The sequence below is a fragment of the Macrotis lagotis genome, chromosome 2 (genome assembly GCF_037893015.1).
Source record: "Macrotis lagotis isolate mMagLag1 chromosome 2, bilby.v1.9.chrom.fasta, whole genome shotgun sequence".
NCBI lineage: Eukaryota > Metazoa > Chordata > Mammalia > Peramelemorphia > Peramelidae > Macrotis > Macrotis lagotis.
The window spans coordinates 158,275,938-158,302,008 of NC_133659.1; the positions used below are offsets into that span (position 1 = coordinate 158,275,938).

The 26,071-nt window shown below is 43.6% G+C and overlaps 1 protein-coding gene and 1 long non-coding RNA gene across 4 annotated transcripts; one reads left to right on the forward strand and one right to left on the reverse strand.

The window, feature by feature from the left end:
• Positions 1-5,756: 5,756 nt before the first annotated feature.
• Positions 5,757-26,071, forward strand: VSIG8 (V-set and immunoglobulin domain containing 8). Of its 2 annotated transcripts, XM_074223124.1 has the most exons (8): positions 5,757-5,987; positions 9,692-9,867; positions 10,934-11,135; positions 11,756-11,977; positions 12,801-12,920; positions 13,328-13,523; positions 14,472-14,809; positions 25,930-26,071. In XM_074223124.1, the coding sequence occupies exons 1-7, from the start codon at positions 5,939-5,941 to the stop codon at positions 14,770-14,772; spliced, it is 1,266 nt and encodes a 421-aa protein (XP_074079225.1). In that variant the 5' UTR covers positions 5,757-5,938; the 3' UTR covers positions 14,773-14,809; positions 25,930-26,071. The 2 variants fall into 2 exon arrangements, with proteins under 2 accessions (XP_074079225.1, XP_074079224.1); XM_074223123.1 differs by lacking the exon at positions 25,930-26,071 and having other exon boundaries at positions 14,472-15,281.
• On the reverse strand, positions 6,387-13,637 carry LOC141513374 (uncharacterized). 2 transcript variants are annotated; one of them, XR_012475778.1, is made up of 6 exons: positions 13,269-13,637; positions 12,465-12,530; positions 10,982-11,073; positions 9,115-9,197; positions 7,893-8,216; positions 6,387-7,448 (listed from the first exon to the last, which is right to left on the reverse strand). It is a non-coding gene; the product is annotated as an uncharacterized LOC141513374 (long non-coding RNA). The 2 variants fall into 2 exon arrangements; XR_012475779.1 differs by lacking the exon at positions 13,269-13,637 and adding an exon at positions 13,003-13,244.

Consider the following 26,071-nt stretch of genomic DNA (forward strand, 5'->3'; position numbering starts at 1 on the left):
ATTCAACAACCAATATATGAATTTTGTTGTTTAACAAAGACTGGTCCTCAGAAGGCAGGCATAGATTGACACCAGAATCATTCTGGACACTATTCTTCACATTGCAGCTTAAGGTCCCTTAGTAGTTTTTTATATGTTATTATATTCTACTATTGGCAATTATTGAGTTTTTGTTTTACTAAAAAAAAATCCCCATTAGGTCTCTCCTGAGAGACCATGTTGTGCAGTAGAGTCAGGAAGAATCATTGTGGCCTTGGGGTCACCTCTTGACTGTGTGATCCTAAACTAGTTACTTAATTTCTTAGAACAATAAGAACAATAGTCTATTCTCTAAATCAGAAGTTCTTTTAGCTTCTGTTAAATGTATTCTGTGGATAGAATTCAGGGTATCCATGAAATTAGATGGAGGAAAAAACCCTTATATCTTTATTTTCATTATCCTCCATCAGAAATTTATCCTTTCCTTCAATTATTTAAAAACATTATTCTGAGGATTCCAAAGACTTTACTAGGTTTCCAAGTGATTCCATAATGATAAAAGGTTAAGAACCTCTGGTGAAAGGCCATAATACAATTATCTTCATAGGATAGTTGCAGATTCATACTGGAAATGAGAATTTCCTCATTTCTATTTCCCTAACACCAGGGTTGGGGAATCTTTTTTCAGCCAAGGATCATTTGGATATTTATAACACCATCTACTTCATATATTTGGCCAAACATTTAATTAATTCATCACTAAAACCTCCTAGATTTATTGAATTTATAACATCATCTACTTCATATATTTGGCCAAACATTTAATTAATTCATCACTAAAACCTCCTAGATTTATTGAATTTCAAGTTCCATCTGTAGTTGTCATGGCAGTGCTGGACCAAATGATTTCATGGACTTTATATGGCCTGCAGGCTTAACCTTCTCTGCTCCTGTCCTATACCAAAAAAATCATAGCTCTTGCATTCCTTCCCTTTTCCTTCCCCCAATCTTTTTTTTCAAGAAGCTTACATTTTATTTTATTTTTAAAAATTATATAAATATTTTATTTGTTTTCCAATTACATTCAATGGTAGTTTCTACCAATCAATTTTTTTGCAAGGTTTTGAGTTTTACAGTTTTTCTTCCTCCCTCCCCACTTCCCAACAGAAAGCAATCTGATATAGGCTTTACATTTGCATCCATGATAAGCATAGATTGAAATTGAATGTGCTGTGAGAGAAGAATCAGATCCAAAAGGAAGAAAACATTAGAGATAGCAAAATTACATAATACATAAGACAATTTTTTAAAATTAAAGATAATAAGCATTGGTCTTCATTTAGACTCCACAGTTTTCTCTAGATACCAATGCTATTCTCCATCACAAATCCCCTAAAATTGTCCCTGATTATTACACTGATGGAATGAGCAAGTCCATCAAGATTGATCATCACCTCATGTTGTTGTTAGTGTGTATAATGTTGTTCTGGTTCTGCTCATCTTACTCAGTATCAATTCATGTAACCTTTCCAGGCTTTTCTGAAGTCTCATCCCTCATGATTTTTTATAGAATAATAGTGTTCCATCACATTGATAGACCATAATTTATTCAGCCATTCCCCAATTGATGGGCATCCTCCCAATTTTCAATTCTTTGCCACCAAGAAAAGAGCTGTTATGAATATTTTTGTACATGTGGGATTTTTACCCTTTCCTCATGATCTCTCTTCAGGATACAGAGCCAGTAGTGGTATTGCTAGATCAAAGGATATGCACATTTTATTGCTCTTGGAGCATAATTTCAAATTGCTCTCCCTTTCAATTAACCCTTCCCTTCTTCTGAACTCTCCTATTTCTTTCTAAGGTACCAGGCACCCAAGTTCAAAACTTCAATTTCACATTCAACTCTTCATCCTTTCCTTATATTCCATATCAGTTGAGTTTCTAAGTCATAGAAATGCAACTACCACAACATGTCACATCTATTCAATCTCTCCACTTAAACAACCATCATCCCACTTCAGACCCTTATCACCTCTTGTGTGAACTACCATAGTAGACTCCTAATTGATTGTCTTGAATCCAGGCTTTTACTACTCCAGCTGCCAAAATAAAGGCCAATTCACTCCTTTGCTCAAGAACCTTGAGTGGCTCACTGTTGCTTTGAAGGAAAAATATGAACTTCCCAGGTTAGAATTTAAAACTCATCATGTTGTGACTCTGCTCCCTTTTTAGGCTTATTGTACATTACTTGTCATTTCTCTCTTTTAGTCAAACTGATTTGCTTGTTGCTCCTAGCATGCCTTTGCAGAGGCTGCTCCTTTGAGTAGGATGCTCTTAACTAATAGTTCTTGAAATCCTAGGCTTCCCCTAAGTCTTAACTCAGGTATGATTCCTTTGATGAAATGTTTCTTGATTCATCCAGTTGTTAGTGCTTTCCCCTGCCAATTTTTTTTATAACTACTTGTCTTTGCACATGTTGTTCTCCCTCTCCCAGTTGAATGGAAGTTTCTTGAGAGCAGGAACTCTTTTTTTTTAGTCCCATGCAGAGTGTCTTGTGCATGGTAGATATTTAATTAATGTTTATTGAATTGAATTGAATCTTTTCCACATAAATGATTTCCTTTTGACTCTGTCTTCATGCTATTTTTGTGTAGTTGATTACTTGTGTAGGACTTTTACATTTATCCCCATTGTATTTTATTTTATTAGCCTGTAGAAATTTTTTTGGATGCTACTATCACCTAACACATTAGCTATCCATCCCAGCTTTGAGGCAACTATCATTCTGGTCTCCATTCCTCTATAAAGCTCCCCTATCTACCCATTCAGATTCTTAGTTTCCAAGACCCCCCCCCCCCCAATATCCCAATCATTTAGCTCCAGCTATAGAATTATTCCCTGACCAGGAGGCATTGCTCCACCTATTACTTCTACTTCTCTGCATCTTTCCAGCTCCCTTTGCATATTGCATTCCATAGATCAGGTAAAACTTTAGAATTAGTCTCTGTGGTATGTTGAAGTCCCTAGGGCACAGTGGTTATAAGTTATAGGAGAATATAACTAATAGGTGGACATAATTACCTAGGACAGAGAATTTAGAGCTGGAAGGGACCTTATACATTGTCTAATGCAACTCCTTCATTTTATAGGGAAAGAAACTGGGGTCCTTAGAAGTGAAGGGGCCTGTTCAAGGTCATATCACTTTGTTAGCAAATAGCAGATCCATTGACTTCAAGTCCAGTCATAGTCTTACCTGTAATTCTGACCTTAGCTACAATCTCAGTCCTAACTCTAATTCAAACTTTAATTTCAACTTTATCATCACCTTGGTTTCAAGGTTAAACCTTAATACCAACCCTAAACTTAATGGTGACCACAACTTCCACTTTTCTCTACAGATTACTTCCTTGCCCTAACTTCCCAAATCTTGATCTTGACTTTGCACCTTCATCAACATTGGAATGATCTAGAAGTTCCTGTGATCCTCAACTCCCATTCATAGACTTACTCTGAGCTGAAAACCAAAAGGCCTAGGTGCCATCAAATCAGACAGCATCACAGTATGTGACCTAGGGTGAATTCCATTTAGTAAAAGGTAGATAATGATACCTGCTCCCTGGTAAGACCAGGCCAAAGGAGAGCACAGGAAAAAAAATCCCATAAATTCTTAAATAAATAAGGAAATCAATTGTGGGTACATAGGGATCCCTGTTATTATTGGGATAAGAAGGCAGGGAACTGAGAATCAAGGACTCCCTATCTTCCTTGTATGTTTCTAAACTGCTTTATAGTACCCAAGCAAAACTGTCTCAGAAACCCATGATTCCTTTTCTTGTGTCCTTTTCTTGTGTCCTTTTCTTGTGTGTTCCATTTCCTCAGCCACTGAGTTGTCCCTAACCTCACTCTTCTCTTTTCCTTAAGGGGAACATGGGAAGTAGTTGGTTCCCATCTTGAGCAAACTAAGCTGTCAGAAGGGACACAAAACTGGACCTCTGAACTGAGAGAATTTGTAATATATGCTACCTTTTGTGGTATGGATCAGAGGATTCAGGGAGGGGGAGAAAGCCCCCAAGTCATTGCTCCAGCTAGAGCTGTCTTCCAGCATCACTATAAACTGGCCTTGCTATCTGGCCTGAAACTGGTGACCCTGGGCAGGTTGTGAATTCCCTAGAGTATCTCTCATGTGGTACATGAACCCCCTCCCTGACATACATCCACATATGCCATTTCTCACATGGACACATTAACAACACACCTTATGCATACACAATGTTTATGGATGCATGCATGTGTGTATGTCCTCAAAAGAAGAAATGACCCAATCCTTTTTCATTACACCCCTTATCTCATACCTAAGCATACACATGTTACCTTTTCATAAAAAACGCCCAGGCATACATAAAGATTTAGATACAGACACAGACACAGACACACACACACACACACACACACACACACACACACACAGACACACACACACACACACACACACACACACACACACACACACACACAAAACCCTCTTCAGGTGCCCTCTCTTTCTCCCCATACTCCTTCAGACACGAAACTATTCTTTCATTTAATCTCTCATTCATGTTTGAACTTTATCCCCTTAATTCACATCTTTGTCCTTGTTCTCTCAGCCTCAAAAAACCAGTTTCTGTCTTGTCCTCCAGTGTTTGGAAGAGGTGATAATGGTGGCGAGATGGACAGTCTCTCTTCTCTCCACTCCCTCCTCCTGCCCCACCCCACCCTGAAGCCCTCAGCACCCAGGTGCTTCCTCCATTTTCAGGCAAAGCCATAGTGACCCTGCGGATGGGGGTCTACTTGAGAGAGGGAAGGAATGAGCCTATTGCTCTCTTCTTAAGGGAGATCCTATCTTTCACTCATTCCTCCCCACTTCCCATCCTAAGCCTTAACTCTGACTAGGAAGAGGGAAACAAAGTGTGGAAGATGGTGACCCTGATGATATCCACACCCTTTCTCTCCCTCTGTCATTTTGAAATGCTAAAATGCTTTAGATTCAACTGAGGCTTGTGGGAGAGGTTGGGCTAGGCATTCTTGGATTCCTTTCAAATATATTGGCCATTCCCCAAGGCTCCAAATCACAAGAATGGAGCGCTTTTCCCAACTTCTTAATATACCTTCATAACTGGTACCTAGAACCATGAAGGAGAATCAGGGACAAGAAATCATTTTACTTTTGGGTTACCTGTAAGATTGATCTGTCTCCTCTCCTACTCCCACCATCCCTATATACATACAAAGAGTAAAGTGCTACAAAAAAGAATCTAGAAAGGGTCATCCAGATGAGATTGAAAGACATTGAGACTGTTAGGAGGAGGGAGGGAGGGGGAAGCAGTAGACACCTGTACTTGGAATTCTATCTTAATCCTTAAATCTTGGGTTTGGGGGAGGGGCTTTGACATTAACTCCTTGTTCCTTTACCTCTCCCTCCCCAATGTTTCCATTTCCCCCTTCCTGCTCCCCTTGGGTAAATGAGTGGTGAGGGGAGCTCAATGGACGCTGTAAACTGGGGCGACTATTGTCACCCTCAGGGATGGGGCCAGAAGGAAATGGAGGTTTACCAAGTACCTAATTATAAGTCCCGCTGCCCGCCCTGTGCCACTCTCAGGATGGGGAAGAGCTTGGGTGAGGGCTGGGTAATGCCTGGGTAGGCCATCCTGTCACCCCGCTAATTAGAGCTCCTTGAACTCCTCCCCAAGGCGGGGAGCTGGCCCCCTCCCTCCCATTGAAATAACTCCGGTTGACTGCTAGGCAGGTCACTCACTGCACCTTCCCTGCCTACCCCGGGCAGTGTCTGGGCTCACCGTCTCCCATCTCCCACTTCCCTCCACCCCTGTATACATCCTACTACCATCACTACCATCACTGTGCCCCGCCAGCAGCCTTTCGGAACTATTCAGCTAAAGGCGGAGACTTCTACCCAGGAGAGATGGGAGGACGAGGAGTATTCCATCTACTGCTGATGTGCTTAAGCCCAGGTACAGGGTCTGGGGGTTCCCCAGGATCCCGAGAAGACAGGAAAGAGCTTGTAGCAAAGGGAATTCTTTGAGGATCAGGTGCCTCATGAGATTGGCTCTCTCCTTAAAGCTGCTTGCTAGGGTTAATCTCTCTCCTTGGATGTTTTCATCTCTGTGCATTAGGCTTCATGTGTTTACATGTGTTTGGTACTTGGACTGGGTTGAACTGTGTGTGGGAGGAGTCCAAGTGAAGGACTCCAGTGTTGAAAATGATATTCAGTGAAGAGTCAGAGGAGGAATTTGATTCTTTCTGAACAGTCTTTTTGATCCACTCTGTGTGTATCTTTCTTCTTTCTTCATTCCCTCCACAGGGAATTGGCAAGAGATCTGTATGACCTTGGAAACTCTGTGGTCTGGCAAGGGAATGATGGGTGTAAATTCAGGATTGAGCATCCTCTATCTTTACTTTCCGGTGGACAGGCAGCAAAAAGACCAATATGGCACCTAGACAGAGGCTCCCTATTTTGTTCTGATCTTCCAGAGAAAACTTGTTCCCATAGCCTCTCAAATTGAGATTTGTTTTAGGGGAAGATATCTAGGTTCCCATTCTTCTATGACTGGACCAGGAGGTCATTCCACTTTGTAGCTATTTTCCTGGGGACTGTCCAAGTGACATCCAAGATAGGATTGGGGAATGGGAAGTAAATCTGACTTTTATCCTTTTGTCTTTGTGGAGCTCCATTTGGTTATTTGGGAGCTCCAGATTGGGTAGGTACCCTGCTAAAGACATTTCCAAGTGTGAAGCTGTGTCTGTGGGTGGTGGATAAGTGATGTTAGGGCTTGATTGACTCACTACCCTTTTCTGGGAAGCTCCATCCTCTACTTTCTAGGATGTAGGGTTAGAAGCAACTAACCAAGTGAAAAATAAGATATAGCATTCAAAGCTTAAGAGTTTTTTTAATATGATCCTGCATATTGTTGGGAACAGAATCTCCCAGTAGAACTTGAGTGATCTTCAAGGTTTAGAGGAAGATTTCTTTGCTTCCTACCCCAGATCTCTATTCACTTTAATCTCATCACTCCTGGTTCTCATTCCTTGACCCTTTTATGCCAAATCTTTACCCCGGAGAATGCCTGCATATTCCTCTCCTCCAACCTGCTCCTTTGTCTGACTCATCTCATGTTTCTCCCCATCTGCTCCTTTCTCAACTCCATTTTTTTTTTTTTTTTTGCTGATTACAACTGTCGCCTCTCCCTCATTCTTTTCTTTCTTCTCTCCTTTTTTCCCCCTGAAATGTTGAACTTTCAGTCAGGAACTTTCTTGATTTTGGACAAATCTCTTCTTTCTGGGCCTCAGTTTTCTCCCATAAAGCTCAAGAGGTTGGATTCACTAGATGATCCTTAAGGGTCTTTTCACCTCTAAAGCCTGCGATCTTATAAGGAACATCCCTGAACATCTTGTTCTCCAATTTGACTTTAACCCTGTAGCAGGAGAGATTGAGGTGAGAAACAAGAATAGTGTGCTCATACCTGAAGGTGCATGGAGGATTCTGAGAGGGAGCTGTGGGATTATCTTCAAATATAGAGGAGAAACTCAGTGTGGAATTGGTGAGGTACTGCTTTGAGTGGAGGTAAAGGGATGAATGGAAGGAAATGACTTCTCATGTGTTTTCATTTCCATTGTCTTCTCTTCCTTTCTCCCCCTTCTCCCTCTTCCCAGACTCTGTCTCCTGCCTCCCACCTGATACTCAGCCTCCTCTTTCCCCTATTTCTCTGACTCTCCCTGACAGCCTAGAGACCAAAGAGAAAATGACTTAATTGAATCCCAAGCTCCACTGAGGCCAGCATTAGCCTTAGCTCTGCTAAGGCAGCCAGCCCTTCCCTAAGGTGGGGACATTGCTATACAGATAGATGTCTGTTACTCACCTGTGTCTGCCAGTTCTCCCAGTGCCTGGGGAGCCATGGAGATTGCATCGGGATCTTATCTCCAGTGTGTTTTCCTCAGGCCAGGACTGGGAAGAGGCAACCTGCTCCCGTTAGCACTCTAGTTGACTTCCCGGCTCCTTTTGTTGAGGGGTGAGGAAACCTGGGATACTATCTCCCCTTTGGTTTTCTTGGGCTTCCTTAAGATTTCCGGAATAGACTGGGAGGTTGTCAGTCAGGTGGGTGGAGACTGTATACTCTCAGGTTTGATTCAGAAGTTCCAGTTCAATGACCTCAGAATCACAGGATTTAGATCTGGGAAGGGACCTTAGAAATCATTGAATCAGTTCTAAATTTACTGAGGAGAAAACGGAGACTCAGAATGAAGTCATACAGCTTGGTCTGGGGACTGATTCTACTGGCCCTTCCCGATTAGCCAGACCCGGTCTTTTTCATGTCTGTGTGTGTTGTGGGGTGTGTGTGTGTGTGTGTGTGTGTGTGTGTGTGTGTGTGTGTGTGTGTTTATGTCTATGACTGGGAGAAATCAAGATAGGAGGAGGCAAAGGGATGGAACTCAGTGCTGAGTATATGTTTCCAATGAATACTTTTTGATTGACTAATTAGGAAAGAGGATTAGGATTAGGAAAGAAGAGGCCAGTAACCCTAGCCCCAAGAACAGAGAGGACAGCAAGGGAAGGGAGGGTTTTTGAAGGTAGTGAGGAATAAGACCTGGCAGGTGAAGTTAAGCCCCTGTTTTATCTCTGCCCATGCACCTGTTGTTCCCTTTCTCTCCCCCAATCTTCTGGGTTGGGTCTGTCCAACTGGTTGGGGTATGTCCTTGCCTGAGGCATTAAGGGAGGGAAGAAGATTACCTTTTACTTCCGGAAATCCCAGCTCCCCACCCTGGGGCAGCTGACTGAGGAAGCCCATAAAGTCCAGTACTATATGAGGCAATGTAAATGCCCGGGCCAGGTAGGGCCCAGGGAGGGGCCTGAAGGGAGGTTTGGCTCCCTTCTCCCTGACTCAGCTGGGACAGGGGCTGGGACAGGGCAGGGCAGGGCTGGGCATGAGGCAGAATGGCAAGGAGAGACAGGTGCCTGAATATGTACAGAAATGGGCATCCATGTGGGAGCAAGCACAATCTATCTCCTACATATGGGCATAATTAACACATGAATCTCAAACTATGGTTTACACTGACAAAATGCACACACTCAATATTTACTTGCTTAGGCAGGAGAAAGCCTTATTCCACCTAGAAAGAAGACTTCACTGCAATTATGCTTGGGCAGCCCAGGTCTCTCATACCTGTAAGGTTAACAGTCACAGTTATGTAGCTTGAGACCTATTTATACAATCAAATCCTGCATATACACACACAGACACACAAGACCACAAACACAGCCATATATACTTTCAATCACAATGTACATGCTTATCGTTACAAATAGATACACAACCCCCTACATACAGTAGCATGCTCAGAAGTACAACTAGAAACTTGCAATGCATACATTTGTGTACACATGCCTATATACAATACTCATAAGCACACATAAATATGCTTTACCATATAGTCATACTCAGTCATGCACACACAGTTATTCAGGGTCCCATGACATTAATTCTGTCTTCTTCTCCCTTTTTTCCTAGCTCCTGATTTGAGGTTTGAGGGTGGTGTCAGAACCTCTATTTAGTTAGAAATTAATAGAGGATTGTGACTCCAGCCTTTGCATTTTGCCCTCTAACTCTTTCTCTCTGACTCCCTCATCCTTCTCTATCATACTTCCCTCTTTACCCAGCACTGCTGTCCGCTGTGCGGATAAATGGGGATGGACAGGAAGTCCTGTATCTGGCTGAAGGTGATAATGTTCGACTTGGCTGCCCCTACATCCTGGACCCTGAAGACTATGGTCCCAATGGATTGGACATCGAGTGGATGCAGGTCAACTCAGACCCTTCACATCGGGAGAATGTGGTAAGTACTCTGAAACATGTAAGTCTTCCAGTCATTCTCCTCTTGGCCCTAGGACCCTCACCCCACATTTCTATAAGGTTTATTTTTTTTTCTTGGGAATGGGTAGAAGAATTTGTATACTTTAAAATTTAGGTAGAGTTTTTATAAAGGTATTGGAATTAGAAAAAGAGACTAATAATCTTGATTCCAAGGTAGTCTCCTCCCAACCCCACCACCAGCCTGAATGCTCTATCTACTACTCAGACTCAGAGAAATGAGAGTTCTTGGGGTGGCTAGGTGGCACAGTGGATAGAGAACTGGCCTTGGAGTCAGGAGTACCTGAGTTCAAATCTGGCCTCAGATGCTTAATAATTACCTAGCTGTGTGGCCTTGGGCAAGCCACTTAACCCCATTTCCTTGCAAAAAAAAAAATGAAAGCAGAGTTCTTTTCCTCAAGGAATTCCTATATATAAGCTTCTTTTCTTTTTCTTTCTTTCTTTTTTTTTTAGTTTTTGCAAGGCAAATGGAGTTAAGTCTCTATCCACTGTGCCACCTAGCCGCCCTGCTTCTTATTTTCAAAGCCCTTTCCTACCTACTATCTCATCTGATCCTTAAAAAATTTCTATTGAGGACAAGCTAGTTTTCTCATGATCATTTAATTGGAAAAGAAATTGAAGGCCAGAATGATATTAAATGGGATGTTTCCAAAGCCTGTGATCTTAGATCCATTGGTTACATCTTCTATATAATGATGTCCCTCTCTACCCACCTTGATCCACTTCATTTCTCTCCTCTAAAAAAATGACCTTCTAGATATTTGACTTCTATGTTTTTAAAAATTTTATTTTTATTAATAATTTTCCCTCATATAGCCCTTCTCCTTCCCCTTCTTGAAAGCCATTTCTTAGAATAAAGGATTTTTTTAAAAGAGGAAGAGAGAAAATTTTCTCAAAGCTGATGAACATGTCAGAAAATCTGATATTAAATACAATGTTCCTCAGCTATGGAATCTCCTCCCCTTTCCCACATGTGGGTAATCCCTGTCTTTTTATTTTTTCTTTCTATCCCCTTTATCTTCTTCCCACAGTTCCTCAGTTATCAGGACAAGAGGATCAACCAGGGCAGCCTCCCTCACCTTCAGCAGAGGGTCAGATTTGCAGCTCAAGATCCCAGTCAATATGATGCCTCCATCAACTTAATGAATCTGCAAGTCTCTGACACAGCCACCTATGAATGCAGGGTTAAGAAGACCACCATGGCTACCCGAAGAGTCATTGTCACTGTCCAAGGTACACATGGATTGAAGTCTATGTGACTAGTAGAACTAGTATTTGGAATTTGCAATCAGTGGACTGGGTTCAAATCTAAGCTTTATTATTAACAGTGTGATTTTGAGCACTTCTCTGGACCCCAGTTTTCTCACCTGTAAAACTGGGTTGTTGAACCAAATGTTCTCATTTTTTTATTCAATAATTTTTAGTTGTGTTTGAACCTATTTGATGTCTTCATACAAAGATACTAGAGTGATATGCCATTTCCTTCTTCAGTTCATTTCACAGATGAGGAAACTGAGGCAAACAGGGTAGAAAGACTTGCCCAAAGTCACATGGCTAGTAAGTGTTTGAGGCTGGATTTGAATTCAGGTATTCCTGACCTCAGGCCCAGCACTCTATTCACTTTGATACCTAACTGTTCAGATATTTGACAAAGTCCTCCAGATGCCCAAACCAATCCTTACCTCATAGTTTCACTCTCCACCATGGACAAGTGATAGTTGGGAGTCCCCCCCCCCCAGGTGTCTATAGACCTAAGAATATTGTTTATTTGCCTTTGCTACACATCCTAAAACCCCTCCCCAGGATCTGAATGATAATCACCTTCACCTTCTGTTCATTCCTTGCCTCTCCAGCTCGACCTGCAGTGCCCATGTGCTGGACTGAGGGTCGTATGACCTCTGGAAATGATGTGATGCTAAAATGTTTTGCCAATGGGGGCACTCCACCCCTCTCCTACAAGTGGGCCAAGATCAGTGGACACACCCATCCCTACAGGGCCAGCTCTTACCTCTCACAGCATAACTACCAATCAGAACTTTCCTACCAGGAATCTTTCCATAGCTCTGTGACCCACGGTGAGAAGGGAGGAGGGAGTAGGGAGGAAGGAAGTCTGTGGTATTAGGGTCTTCCTCTGTACTCTTAAGATCCTTATAGGTATTGCTTGGGAAGGATAAAGCTCTCTATGTGAAGAACTAGCCCCACAGCAGGGATACTGTCTAGATGGTATAGAAGTGCCTTGGGTGAATCTAGATGGGTTCCTATAGGGCTGGTGGAGGAATAAGGGGAAACTAACATAATCTACAAAAATGATTCTCTGGACCTCAATTTCCTTATTCATAAAGGAAAACTTGACTGGATAGTTTTTAAAGTCTTTTCCACCTCTGACATTTTGATTTTCAGGATTCCATGTTATTGAGGGTTGCATTTCAGATGAAAAGATAAGAATCTTGCCCTATTGGAGTATTTTTGTGATCTGAGAAATCACTTAGAGACAAACACTTGCCCCTCCCCCAGGTTGAGGACAGCAATAAGCAGTAAGCCTTAAAAAAAAAAGGGACTTACCTAGCCAATTTTAAGATCTCTCTATAAGATCCCTAGATGGGATCTGTCTCTGTGAGGATTATTAGTCTGTGGAAAGATAACCTGAAGAATTAGGGTTGCATAGAATAGAAGGCAGCAAACATGTTGGGAAAATAGCTTCCTTATTATATGGATAGGTTTTTATTTCTGAACTCTGTGTGTGTGTGTGTGTGTGTGTGTGTGTGTGTGTGTGTGTGTTTCCCTGCTGTCTCCTCCTTCCTAGTCCCTAGTACTTCATCTCCTGTGGGAGGTAGGGAAGTCCCTGGGCCCAAGGTCCTTTGGCCTCTCTGCAGCTGACAGATCCTTCCTCTATGTCAGGACTCAGCAATGGAGATTTGCTGCTGAAGGACATCTCCTCGGAGGATAATGGATTATACCAATGCACAGTGGCTAACCATGTGGGTTACAGTGTGTGCGTGGTGGAGGTGAAGGTATCAGGTAAGTGCAGAGGGGAGGAAGGGAGGCTCCTTTGGAGGGGCAGGGCAGGTCAAAGGGATGGAAAAGGATAGGGATTCCTGACCTGGGCTCCACCTGTAAACCAAAGCGGACTCTCCCCTTTTAGATCCCCCAACTCGTCTCTTGCTTGTGGCTCAGGTCAGCTCCGCCCACCTGGGAGCAAAGCGAACCCTTTCTTATTATTTTGAATATGGCTAATTAAGGGCTCCCTCGGCTCAAGGCTCAAGCTCAAAGCCCGTGAAGACCACTCTCTCCCATCCCGGCTCACTTGGTCTAGACAAAGTCCCAGGCTGACTTCTTCCTCGTCCACTCCACCAACCCCAAACTCACCTTTCTAGTGTGGGGTGTGGGGTGCCTTAGTGCTGACAAGCCTTTGCTTCTCTCCACAGACTCCCGCCGCGTGGGCATGATAGTTGGGGCCGTGTTGGGCTCTCTGTTGATGCTAGCTTGCCTCGGCCTGGGCGTCTGGGGTCTCGTCTGCTGTTGCTGCAGCGGGACCGGGACCGGGCTCGGCCGTGGCGCCTTCGGTTACGGCAACGGCGGCGGGGTCGGCGGCGGGGCCTGCGACATGGCTAGTGAAATCAGGTAAAACCTGATGCATGCTGCATGCTGCGTGAGGGAGGGGCCCGGCGCCCTCCCCCACTCCTCATCCCCGCCTGCCAACGGCTGGGACCCCCATCCCTCAAACCCGCCCAGCACAACCACGGAACCTTGGGGACCACAGCATGCCGACCTGCCACCCGCCGCATGGCTTCATTCTCTTTCTTTTCCTACTCCTCCCACCTTCTCCTTAGCCCTTCTCCCTGGTCCCCTGCCCTCCTTCTCTCGCCTCCTGTCTCTCATGTCTATTTTAGACTGTAAGCTCCTGGAGGGCAGGGCATGTGTCTATCAAGGTCTTCTCTATACTGTACTTTCTGGTGCCCTGGAAATGGTTAAGAAAACAATCTTAATTTATTACTAAAAATGAACTAGAAATAAAAATAGAATAATGTTAAGAGTGCTGATAACTGCAGTGCCTTAGGGGATCTAATTCCTTCTGAAAGGAGAGGTCAGAAAAGGAAAGGTGAAGGATGAGAGGAAAGAAGGGAAGCAGAGAATGGTGATTTTTAATGTCTCTAGCAACACTGATTTTGTGGAATAATGAGTGGGTGGAGGAATCTCTGAGGTTTTGATGCCTGGGCCATTTTGACTGAATGAGGGGCAGTCCTATATGAAGGCTGGAGGATGCCCCAGGTGAATTCTGGAATTGAGATCACCAATATTCAGGAATGGGGAAAGATAAGATGGAGAATAGAATAGACTGAAACAGGAGGGTAGGGGAGAGAGAGAAAGGGGGAGGGAGGGAGGAGAGAGAGAGAGAGAGAGAGCGAGAGCGAGAGCGAGAGCGAGAGAGAGAGAGAGAGAGAGAGAGAGAGAGAGAGAAGAGAAGGGAGGGGTGGTAAGGGAAGACAGGTTTCCAAGAGCCCGTGGCTCTGCCCAGGCCATGCCCGCCGAAGAGCCCCGCTCACACCTCCTGCCTGTTGTTTTCCACAGAGAGGATGCTTTGGCACCCGGGTGCAAGGCCACCGGGCGGGGCGGCAGCGTCACCCACCTTCTAGGCTACCCGACACAGAACATCAGCCGCTCGCTGCGCAGAAAGTACTCAGCTCCCTGTGAGGGGCCTGAGGATGTGCCCTTGGCGTCCTGTGGGGTGGCTGTTGTGCCTGCCAATACCACCTGCGTCAGCGGCCCCTGTGAAGCGGGTCCCTCTCCCATCTACGTCAAAGTCAAGAGTGCTGAACCTGGGGACTGTGGAGAGGGGCAGGTGAAGGGCAAGGATGGTTATTTGGTATAAGCACCAGCCATGCCACCTAGGTGGCACCTTTCTCCAGGTGGGCACTACATCCCCCCTCAACTGCTGTTTGGGGGTATCAGGGATGGGGAGGGATTGGGGCTCTTTGCCAAAAGCTGGGAACATGTGATCCCATGATGCCCGCCTCTCCGTGCCTGCCCTCCATTTGACTGGCTGAAGACATTTCCTCAGCCTGAATGTAGTAAAAAATAGCAGCCTGTGCCCTCCCTGGTGTTTGGAACAAAGAGAAAGAGAGATGGTCCTTGAACCTTCCCTCCATCCTGTGTTCTTCATGATTACAGAGGAAAAAGGAGGAAAAGAGGAGAAGAAAGGAGGACATAAAGAGGTTTAGTGTCAGAGAAGAGGCTGAGGCAGGAAGATCTTGTGTCCTCAGCTAAGGCAGAGAGCCCCAATGTGGGGTGTGGGAGCTTGGGATCAGGGTGGGTAAAGGACTGAATGTTTTCTGTCTGAGAGTTCTGAGTAAAGGCAGCAGTATAAGCACAATAAAGAAGTTACAACAAGTTTCAGGACTGAGATAATCCTAGTTCTAGAGGGAAACTGGGAGGGAGAGGTATTGCCCAAGAATGGACTTGAGGGCTTTGCCCAACTTTGTCCTAGCTTTGGTGGCTACCATCCTATCATTGAGTTCAACATTGTGAGTTTCCCTTTCCAGAAAATTAGGTCAATGAAGGCAGGGTGGTAGTAGAATTTACCTTCCTCTCACCTATTTTCTTTTTTTTTTTAATTTATTTTTTATTCTCATTTTATACAATTTTTTTTACATTAATAAAATATTCTTGTTTACAAGTAAACAAGATACCCCTCCCCCCCCATGAATATAGATAGACTTGCTTGGGCAAAAAAAGTAAAGGGGAGAGAAAAAAATTAAAATTAAAAAAATAATAGTAATAATTGTAGGTAGGGCCAGGTGGCGCAATGGATGAAGCACCAGCCCTGGAGCCACAAGCACCCAAGCCCATACCCAGCCTCATAAACCCAACAGTCACCCAGCCGTGTGACATGCAAGCTCCCTGATCCCCACTGCCCTGCAAAAACCAAAAAGAAGAAAAAAGACCCAAAATAAAATAGTAAAATAGTAGGGGTGGTTGGGTGGCAGACAGAGCATTGGCCCTTGAGCCAGGAGCACCTGGGTCCAAATCTGACCCCAGACACCCAAAGATCACCCTGCTATGTGACCCCAGGCAGGCCACCCAGCCCCACTTGCCCTTTACCCTCCCCCAAATAATAATAACAAAAAATGTGCTTCAGTCTTTGTTCCAACACCAACAACTCTGTTGTGGGTGGATCACATTCTTTATGATAAGTCCATCACAAAAGTTACTTCCATATTTTTCCAACTTTGCCATTGCTAATCGCAACTCCCTCCTTTCTTATTTCTCCACTACCATGCACTATATTTTCTCTCTCCTTTCACTCTGACTCTGCTGTAGGGTCGCTGAGTGGCGCAGCAGACAGATCCCTGGTCCTGGGGCCAAGAAGCCCTGAGCCCCCATACCACCCCTTAGGCCCAGAATCCACCTGGCCATAGGTTCTGGGCAGGCCTTCCAATCCCAGCCCCTTGCAAGAAGTAAAAAAGAAAATGTGTTATATCTGACCACTCTTCCCCCATGGTCCATCCTCTCCTCCTTTATTCACATCTCCACCGCTTCCCCCTGCTCCCCCCTCCTTCTTACTCCAGATGCCTATACCCCATTGAGTATATTTGCTGTTTCCTCTCCCAGCCATCTCTGATGAGAGCAAAGGTTCCCTCATTCCCCCTTGCCTCCCCCCTTCCATATCATTGCAATAGCTCAGTGTAATAAAAAAAATCTTATTATGTGAAATATCTTGGACTGTTCCCCCCTCTCCTTTTTCTTTCTCCCATTCCATTTCCCTTTTTTTCTATTGACTCCAATTTTACACCATACTTTATCTTCAAATTCAGCTTTCTCCTGTGTTTCAACTATAAAAGCTCCCTCTACCTGCTCTATTAACTGAGAAGGTTCATATGAATATTATCAGTATCATTTTTCTATACATGCAGTTCATCATCATTAAGTCCCTCATATTTCCCCCCTCTCCTCCAATCTCCATGCTTCACCTGAGTCCTGTATCTGAAGATCAAACCTTCTGTTCAGCTCTGGCCATTCCAAAAGGAAGCTTTGAAATTCCCCTGGTTCATTGAAAGTCCATCTTTTTTCCCTGGAAGAGGACATTCAGCCTTGCTGGGTAGTTCATTCTTAGCTGCATTCTAAGCTCTTTTGCCTTCCGGTATATTGTATTCCAAGCCCTATGAGCCTCCAATGTAGTTGCTGCTAAGTCCTGTGTGATCCTGACTGCAGCTCCATGATATTTGAACTGTGTCCTTCTGGCTGCTTGTAATATTTTCTCTTTGACTTGGGAGTTCTGGAACTTGGCTATAATATTCCTAGGGGTTGGTTTTTTGGGATCTCTTTCTTGGGGGGATCGGTGAATTCTCTCCATTTCTATTTTGCCCTCTGCTTCTAGAATATCAGGGCAATTTTCCTGTAGTAATTCTTTGAAAATGATGTCAAGGCTCTTTTCCTGATCATGACTTTCAGGTGTTCCAGTAATTTTTAAATTATCTTTCCTAAGTCTGTTTTCCATATCAGTTGTTTTTTCAATGAGATATTTCACATTTTCTTCTAATTTTTCATTTTTTTGGTTTTGAAGTATTGATTCCTGATTTCTGTTAAATTCATCAATCTCCCTGAATTCTATTCTTTGTCTGAAGGATTTGTTCTCCTCAGAGAGTTTTCTTATCTCTTTTTCCATCTGGCCAATTTTGCTTTTTAAAGCATTCTTCTCCTCAATAACTTTTTGAACTGTTTTATCCATTTGACCTAAGCTGGTTTTTAGCATGCTATTTTCTTCAGCATTTTTTTTTGGATTTCCTTGACTAAGCTGCTGACTTCATTTTCATGTTTTTCCTGCATCTCTCTCCTTTCTTTTCCCAGTTTTTCTTCCAACTCCCTCATTTGATTTTCAAAGTCTTTTTTGAGCTCTGTCATAGCCTGAGCCCAATTTCTGTTTTTCTTGGAGTCTTTAGATGCAGGAGCTTGTGCTTCCTCATCTTCAGACTGAGTATTTTGATCCTTCTTGGGCTCATTTGCAAAATATTTTTCAATAGTCTTTTGTTTCTCTGCTTGCTCATTTCCCCAGGCTGGGCCTGGTTTTGGGGTGCTTCCTGAGCTTTTGGAGCACTCCCACAAGGGTCTCAGTGTGTGAGGCTCTGTCCTCCCTCCTGGTCTGTGAATGACCATATGCGCCCCCCTCTTTGCCACAGGGCCGAGGTGGGGGGGGGCCGCGGCTGTTCTATGGAGGGGGCCTAGACTGCGATCAGGATCTGAATGTGGTCAGAACCCCAGAGTCCTGTTCCAGAGGCAGAGGACAGAAGAACTCTGTAGTCTCTCTTCACTCCCCTCCCTCAGCTCAATGGGCTCCTGCTTACCAGCTCCACCTGCTTCTGTTTCCTGGATCAGGGCTAGGGAAAGACCAAGCTGCTTGCTGTGTGCCCTGAGGGCTGGGCTCTACGTGCTCACTCTGGCAGAGATCCCCTGCTGTTCCCCCACTTTGTGCTCGGTGCTCCCCGGGGTGCAGCTCAGGGGACTCCCCCTCTGCTTTGATCCTCGGCTCTCAGTGCCCTGGGGCTGCCTCAGTGAGGCTGAAGTTCTTTCGCTCTGGGGGGCCACCCCTCCGACCCTGACCCCAGGGAGCAGAGCCTTTCTGCTTTTTTCCAGGTTACCTTGAGTAGGAGAACTGCCTCACTGGTTCCCTTTGTGGGTTCTGTCTCTCGAAAGTTTAGTTAAGAGTCCTTAGCTGATGAGTTTTTATCAGAGAGCTCCTAAGACTCAATCCTTTCATGTCGCCATCTTGGCTCCGCCCCCCTCACCTGACTATTTTCAACTTGCTCCTCTGGATCTCTTTGTTTCAGAAATGAATGGAGAGAGAAAGGGGAGGGTTATGCCTGACTCCAAAGGGCATCTGGGAACCAATAAAGGCACTGAGGTGACCACCAAGCTGGGCTGATCTCCCTGGGGACATGCAAAAACCAATAAAAATGACCTTTCTATGGATCAGTGGCAATGCTGGTTAAAAAAAAAAAAGAAATGAAAAATAATATAATGAAATAGTTAATTTGTAGGTAGAATTTAGAACTGAAAGTATGTGTAGGGGGAGTTCCAGAGATGATTTGGACCAACTACCTCATTAAAAAAAAATAATAAAAAACTGAACTCCACTGTAGGGGAGTCACTTGGTAAAGATTATTAGTAGTTAAGAGCAGATATGGGACTAAAACACAGGCCTTCTTTCTATAGACAATGACAGGCCCATAGGAGAAATATAGTTTGTACCTTGTGAAGCATAAGAGATAAATCTTTCTCAGTGATTCATTGGTTCAGTCTAGGTTGCTCCAGAGCACTTTTGACCCAGCTCCCTTTCTCCTGGTGTCCCTAGATCTTTTACTAATTCCATCCTTTTTTTTACCTTTGGGCTACAAATGACACTCAGGTCTTCTTTGTTTAGTTCTTTAGTATCCTGCTGAAGTCTGAGCAGAATTCCCCTTCAAGTCTTTGTTTTTTGAAGGCTGTTCTCACCAAGGTATCCACCAAAAGGAAGGTGAGGTGGTAGAAAGAAGAAAGAAGGTAGCAAATGTCTGTGTGTGTGTGTGTGTGTGTGTGTGTGTGTGTGTGTGTGTGTGTGTGTGTTGCATATATGGGGATGATATGAATAGACAGGTAGAAAGGGTAAGACTAACTGGTTAAGTCCCCAGCCTACCTTCACGTGTATTGATAGCAAGTCATGTAGTCTTGTATTTGGAGTCAGAAGATTTGAGTTTGAATCATGTCACTGCCACCTGCCATCTGCATGAACTTGGACAAATCACCTACCCTCTCTAGAGAGGACTGATTTCCTCATGTACAAAATATTGTTAGTTAGGTTCAGATAAACTCTGAAATCCTTCTTAATTCTAATGGTATGACATTAAAAGTAGCACGGTATAGTATTTAGTAAGCTGGCTTCAAATTTAGAAAGACCAGGGCCAAGTTATGAATGATATCTACTGACTGTGTGAGTCCCTGGGCAAGTCACCCAATCTCTCTCAAGAAAACTGAAAGACTAAGTTACAGAGTAATGCCAATCAACACTGGTAGAGTCCCCTATGCCAATGAAATGAAAGGTCTAGTTGCTATTCCTTATGATCCTGTGGAAGTTTCAAAAATTTTGAAATACTAGATGGACTGGTTGGAAGCCCTTTCAGATAAATGAAAAAATGATCCAATGTATTACCAAAGAGCAGAGCCATGTCAATAGAGGTCAGCAACTATCTGAGATGTAGCATGTGGGGGAAGGGAAGGAACATTTTTAAGTATGACTGTGCAAATACATAGGTTTTCAGTTCTGGGTTATTCTGCTTTCAATGACCTACAAGAATTCATTTTGCGATGTCAAGTTAAAGGAAAGACAGAGTCATAAACTCTGACTTAAACTATAGGCTAGATCAGGTATAAACAAGTCTTGAATATGAAAGGTACAATTTGCAGGTAAAGGGGGCTGGCTTTTCTCATTTGGAAATGTTAGAGGAGAGGAAAGGATCTTAGAAATAATTAGTCCAGTTCTTTCATTTGACACAAGGAAACAGGACTAGGGAGGCATAGGTAACTTGTTTGAGGTCACAGAGCTAGTAAGAAACTGAACCCAAGTCTTGAGAAAAGGAGAAGATAATGAATATATTGGCCTGAGATATTAACTTAGTAGAGGGTTCCTGATTCCCAGAGAGAGACATCTGGGGATAGAGAATGGAGTCTTTGAAAGTTGGGGGATGCCAGGGAACTAGCATGCTTTGCTAGAGAATCTGAGGGTACAGGAACAAAGAAGGAGATAGCTTGCTTAAAGAAGATCTCACATCCTCCTTCCCTTGGGAGATAGTTTGGGGGGAAGCTGAGAACTAGAGCATTAAATATCCGTTTCTATCTACAAGTGTCTGGATTAGACTCTTTCCTATGCTAAGGTCTTGGAAAGCTCTGCCTAATGGATGGGCGAGTCTCCAATCATAGCCTTAGGGGAGTGATAAGCAGGAAGCTGGGGGCAGGTTAGGAAGGAAATCTGCTCATAAGGGAACCCTCTTCAGGGGCATTATTACCTTTTAGTTGTATATCATTCTCTCACCAGGTATAAAGGTTATAATACCAAGCGAGATAGAATGACAGTAGCAGCAATATAGTTTTTGGTTAGAGTCTGAGGACTGCCTATTAAACAATTGAACAGATTGTGATGAAAAGATAACCTAAAGCAGTCCCTAGATGGAAAACTTGCCCACCATTTCTAAGGCACTCTCACAGTTTATCTTATAAATACCATTCCTTTACACCTATCCCACTGAATTCTTGCTTGGTCTGAGGCAGTACAGTTCACAAGTAATCAGCTGCTTTCTGAAAGTCTTATCTGCAGATATGTAACCAGAATAGTCTATTTTTTTCACTTTAGTTAACTTGAAATAGGCTTCCCCATAAACCAGATTTTTATAGTTCCGTTCTGTTCTACTTCCTCATTTTACCCCCAGAACTGATGAAGCTTTGGATATTTTGGCCACTGCAGAAGCAAGATTCATTCCCCTCATGGATAAGTCAAGATTGATTTCTTTGCAGCCTCTTGAGCCCCATATTCAATGCTTTCTGTGGCTTCTTCTACCTGAAATTTTCTGTGGGAAAGCATCTTCAGTTTTGGAGTACTAGCCCTGGGAAAACTGTTTAAAAGAGACTGCTTTGATCTCTTGTTATATATTCCCTTACCCTTTTCTGAATTCTTTTTTCCCTTTTTTTCCCCCTGACTTCATGGTCTAGTGAGATTGGAGTCAGATAGCTGAGTTCAAACTCTGTTTCTGCTGCTTACTATCTGTGTGATTTTGAGACCAGTCACTTTAACCTCTTTGGTCTCAGTTTCTTCATCCATAAAATGAGGCAATTGAACTGTGATCTCCCGTCCCTTCCAAATGTAAACCTTTGGTCCTAAATCAATTTCTTTAAATGACTCAAGTTCCCTCCCATCTCCACACAACCCTGAAATCCAGTCCTCAAGTCACTAGCACACTTGAATGCTAACAAGAATTCAATTCCACACATCTAAGTCTTCTTTTCTTCTCCTTAAAAGCATGAATACAAACACAAGCACATCTACAATCCAATCACACTGGATTACTGTGGCTCTAGACAGACTGGAATTATTCTTAATTCTCTATAAAAAATTTTTTAAAGAGGAGAGGGGGTGGTGGTAGTGGAAGGAGAATAAAGGAATAAATAGAACAAACATTTATTAAGTGACTACTATGTTCAGGCACTGTGCTAAGCACTTTAAGAATATTACCTCATTTGATCCTCACAATAACCTTGGGTAGTAGGAGATGTTATTGTTCCCATTTTATAATTGGGAGGACTGAGATAGATAGACATTAAGAGATTTCCCAGAGTCACACAGGAATAGCTGTCAAAGGATAAGAACTCAGGACTTCCTGATTCCAGGTCCAGAGCTCCATCCATTTCACCACTTAGCTGTCCCTTCCCTTACAGGCTCTAGTCTCCAGATTTGTAAAATTTTGTGTTTATTTTATTTTATTTTTTATTTATTTATTTTATTTTTTAGGTGTATTATTTTTTTCTTTTTTAATTTATTTTTTATATACTTGTTTACAAGTAAACAAAATACCCCTCCCCCATGAATATAGATAGACTTGCTTGGGTGAAAAAGTAAAGGGGAGAGAAAAAAAAATTAAAATAAAAAAATAGTAATAATTGTAGGTATGACCAGGTGGCGCAATGGACGAAGCACCAGCCCTGGAGCCACAAGCACCCGAGTCCATATCCAGCCTCGTAAACCCAATAATCACCCAGCCATGTGACATGCAAGCCACCCAATCCCCACTGCCCTGCAAAAACCAAAAAGAAGAAGAAGAAAAAAGACCCAAAATAAAATAAAATAGTAATAATAGTAGGGGGTGGCTGGGTGGCAGACAGAGCATTGTCCCTTGAGCCAGGAGCACCTGGGTCCGAATCTGGCCCCAGACACCCAAAGATCACCCTGCTGTGTGGCCCCAGGCAGGCCATCCAGCCCCACTTGCCCTTTACCCTCCCCCAAATAATAATAACAAAAAATGTGCTTCAGTCTTTGTTCCAACACCAACAACTCTGTTGTGGGTGGATCACATTCTTTATGATAAGTCCATCACAAAAGTTACTTCCATATTTTTCCAACATTGCCATTGCTAATCGCAACTCCCTCCTTTCTTATTTCTCCACTACCATGCACTATATTTTCTCTCTCCTTTCACTCTGACTCTGCTGTAGGGTCGCTGAGTGGCACAGCAGACAGATCCCTGGTCCTGGGGCCAAGAAGCCCTGAGCCCCCATACCACCCCTTAGGCCCAGAATCCACCTGGCCATAGGTTCTGGGCAGGCCTTCCAATCCCAGCCCCTTGCAAGAAGTAAAAAAGAAAATGTGTTATATCTGACCACTGTCCCCCCATGATCCATCCTCTCCTCCTTTATTCACATCTCCACCCCTTCCTCCTGCTCCCCCCCTCCTTCTTACTCCAGATGCCTATACCCCATTGAGTATATTTGCTGTTTCCTCTCCCAGCCATCTCTGATGAGAGCAAAGATTCCCTCATTCCCCCTTGCCTCCCCCCTTCCATATCATTGCAATAGCTCATTGTAATAAAAAAAATCTTATTATGTGAAATATCTTGGACTGTTCCCCCCTCTCCTTTTTCTTTCTCCCATTCCATTTCCCTTTTTTTCTATTGACTCCAATTTTACACCATACTTTATCTTCAAATTCAGCTTTCTCCTGTGTTTCAACTATAAAAGCTCCCTCTACCTGCTCTATTAACTGAGAAGGTTCATATGAATATTATCAGTATCATTTTTCTATACATGCAGTTCATCATCATTAAGTCCCTCATATTTCCCCCCTCTCCTCCAATCTCCATGCTTCACCTGAGTCCTGTATCTGAAGATCAAACCTTCTGTTCAGCTCTGGCCATTCCAAAAGGAAGCTTTGAAATTCCCCTGGCTCATTGAAAGTCCATCTTTTTTCCCTAGAAGAGGACATTCAGCCTTGCTGGGTAGTTCATTCTTGGCTGCATTCTAAGCTCTTTTGCCTTCCGGTATATTGTATTCCAAGCCCTATGAGCCTCCAATGTAGTTGCTGCTAAGTCCTGTGTGATCCTGACTGCAGCTCCACGATATTTGAACTGTATCCTTCTGGCTGCTTGTAATATTTTCTCTTTGACTTGGGAGTTCTGGAACTTGGCTATAATATTCCTGGGGGTTGGTTTTTTGGGATCTCTTTCTTGGGGGGATCGGTGAATTCTCTCCATTTCTATTTTGCCCTCTGCTTCTAGAATATCAGGGCAATTTTCCTGTAGTAATTCTTTGAAAATGATGTCAAGGCTCTTTTCCTGATCATGACTTTCAGGCATTCCAATAATTTTTAAATTATCTTTCCTAAGTCTGTTTTCCATATCAGTTGTTTTTTCAATGAGATATTTCACATTTTCTTCTAATTTTTCATTTTTTTTGGTTTTGAAGTATTGATTCCTGATTTCTGTTAAATTCATCAATCTCCCTGAATTCTATTCTTTGTCTGAAGGATTTGTTCTCCTCAGAGAGTTTTCTTATCTCTTTTTCCATCTGGCCAATTTTGCTTTTTAAAGCATTCTTCTCCTCAATAACTTTTTGAACTGTTTTATCCATTTGACCCAAGCTGGTTTTTAGCATGCTATTTTCTTCAGCATTTTTTTGGATTTCCTTGACTAAGCTGCTGACTTCATTTTCATGTTTTTCCTGCATCTCTCTCCTTTCTTTTCCCAGTTTTTCTTCCAACTCCCTCATTTGATTTTCAAAGTCTTTTTTGAGCTCTGTCATAGCCTGAGCCCAATTTCTGTTTTTCTTGGAGTCTTTAGATGCAGGAGCTTGTGCTTCCTCATCTTCAGACTGAGTATTTTGATCCTTCTTGGGCTCATTTGCAAAATATTTCTCAATAGTCTTCCTCTTGTTTCTTTGCTTGTTTATTTTTCCAGCCTAAGCCTGTTTTTTTGGGGTGCTTCCTGAGCTTTTGGGACACTCCCACAAGGGTCTCAGTGTGTGAGGTTCTGTCCTCCCTCCTGGTCTGTGAATGACCATAAGCGCCCTCCTCTGCCATGGGGCTGATGTGGGGGGGGCTGCTGTTCTATGGGGGGGCCTAGACTGCAATCATTATCTGAATGTGTTCAGAGCCCTGGAGTCCTGTTCCAGAGGCAGAGGACAGAGCTCTTCAGTCTCTCTCTCTTCACTCCTCTCCCTCAGCTCAATGGGCTCATGTCCTGGGGGCTCCTGCTTACTGGCTCTGCCTGCTTCTGTTTCCTGGATCAGGGCTGGGGAAAGACTAAGCTGCTCTCTGTGTGCCCTGAGGGCTGGGCTCCAAGTGCTCACTCTGGCAGAGGTCCCCCGCTGCTGTTCCCCCACTTTGTGCTCGGTGCCCCCCGGGGTGCAGCTCAGGAGACTCCCCCCCCCCCAGCTGTGAGCCTCGGCTCCCAGCGCCCTGGGGCTGCCTCCAGGAGGCTGAAGTTCTTTGGCTCTGGCGGGCCACCCCTCTGGTGGGCTGCCCCTCTGACCCTGGGGAGCAGAGCCTTTCTGCTCTTTTCCAGATTACCTTGAGTAGGAGAACTGCCTCACTGGGTCCCTTTGTGGGTTCTGTCTCTCGAAAGTTTAGTTAGAGTCCTTAGTTTATGAGTTTTTATCAGAGAGCTCCTAAGACTGGATCCCTTCATGTTGCCATCTTGGCTCCGCCCCCCCCCAGATTTGTAAAATTTTGGGGCTGAACTGATTACCATATAGTAATTCTAGATTTCTAAGAATATGTAAGAGAAACATGTAACCAAGGAAGTTTGTTGAGCTATTTACTCCTGTGATATTTAAGAAACACATGTGCATGTGCACACACACACACACACACACACACACACACACACACACACACAGACACATGAGTTGGAATAATGTATATGAGTGAAATGCATTTTGGTTATTTCCTTGAGGTTAATTTCAGTTTCTTTACTGATACTTCCTAAATATGTATGCCAAATAGACCCCTTTGTTCTAGGGGAACTGCATCCAGACAGATTGGCAAGACCCTTCACCAGGGGTAAAAGACACCCAGGAAAGGCAGCAAAGAAGACAGGGTGTGAGTCCTGCCCTTGAGCAGGTAAGTGGGCAAAGAAGGTATGCACCCATGCCTTGGTGGT

Coding starts and splice junctions, on each gene's coding strand:
- VSIG8 (XM_074223124.1), top strand. CDS start 5,939: ATGGGAGGACGAGGAGTATTCCATCTACTGCTGATGTGCTTAAGCCCA. Junction 11,978..12,800: donor CCATAGCTCTGTGACCCACG/GTGAGAAGGGAG, acceptor CCTCTATGTCAG/GACTCAGCAATGGAGATTTG. Junction 13,524..14,471: donor GACATGGCTAGTGAAATCAG/GTAAAACCTGAT, acceptor TGTTTTCCACAG/AGAGGATGCTTTGGCACCCG.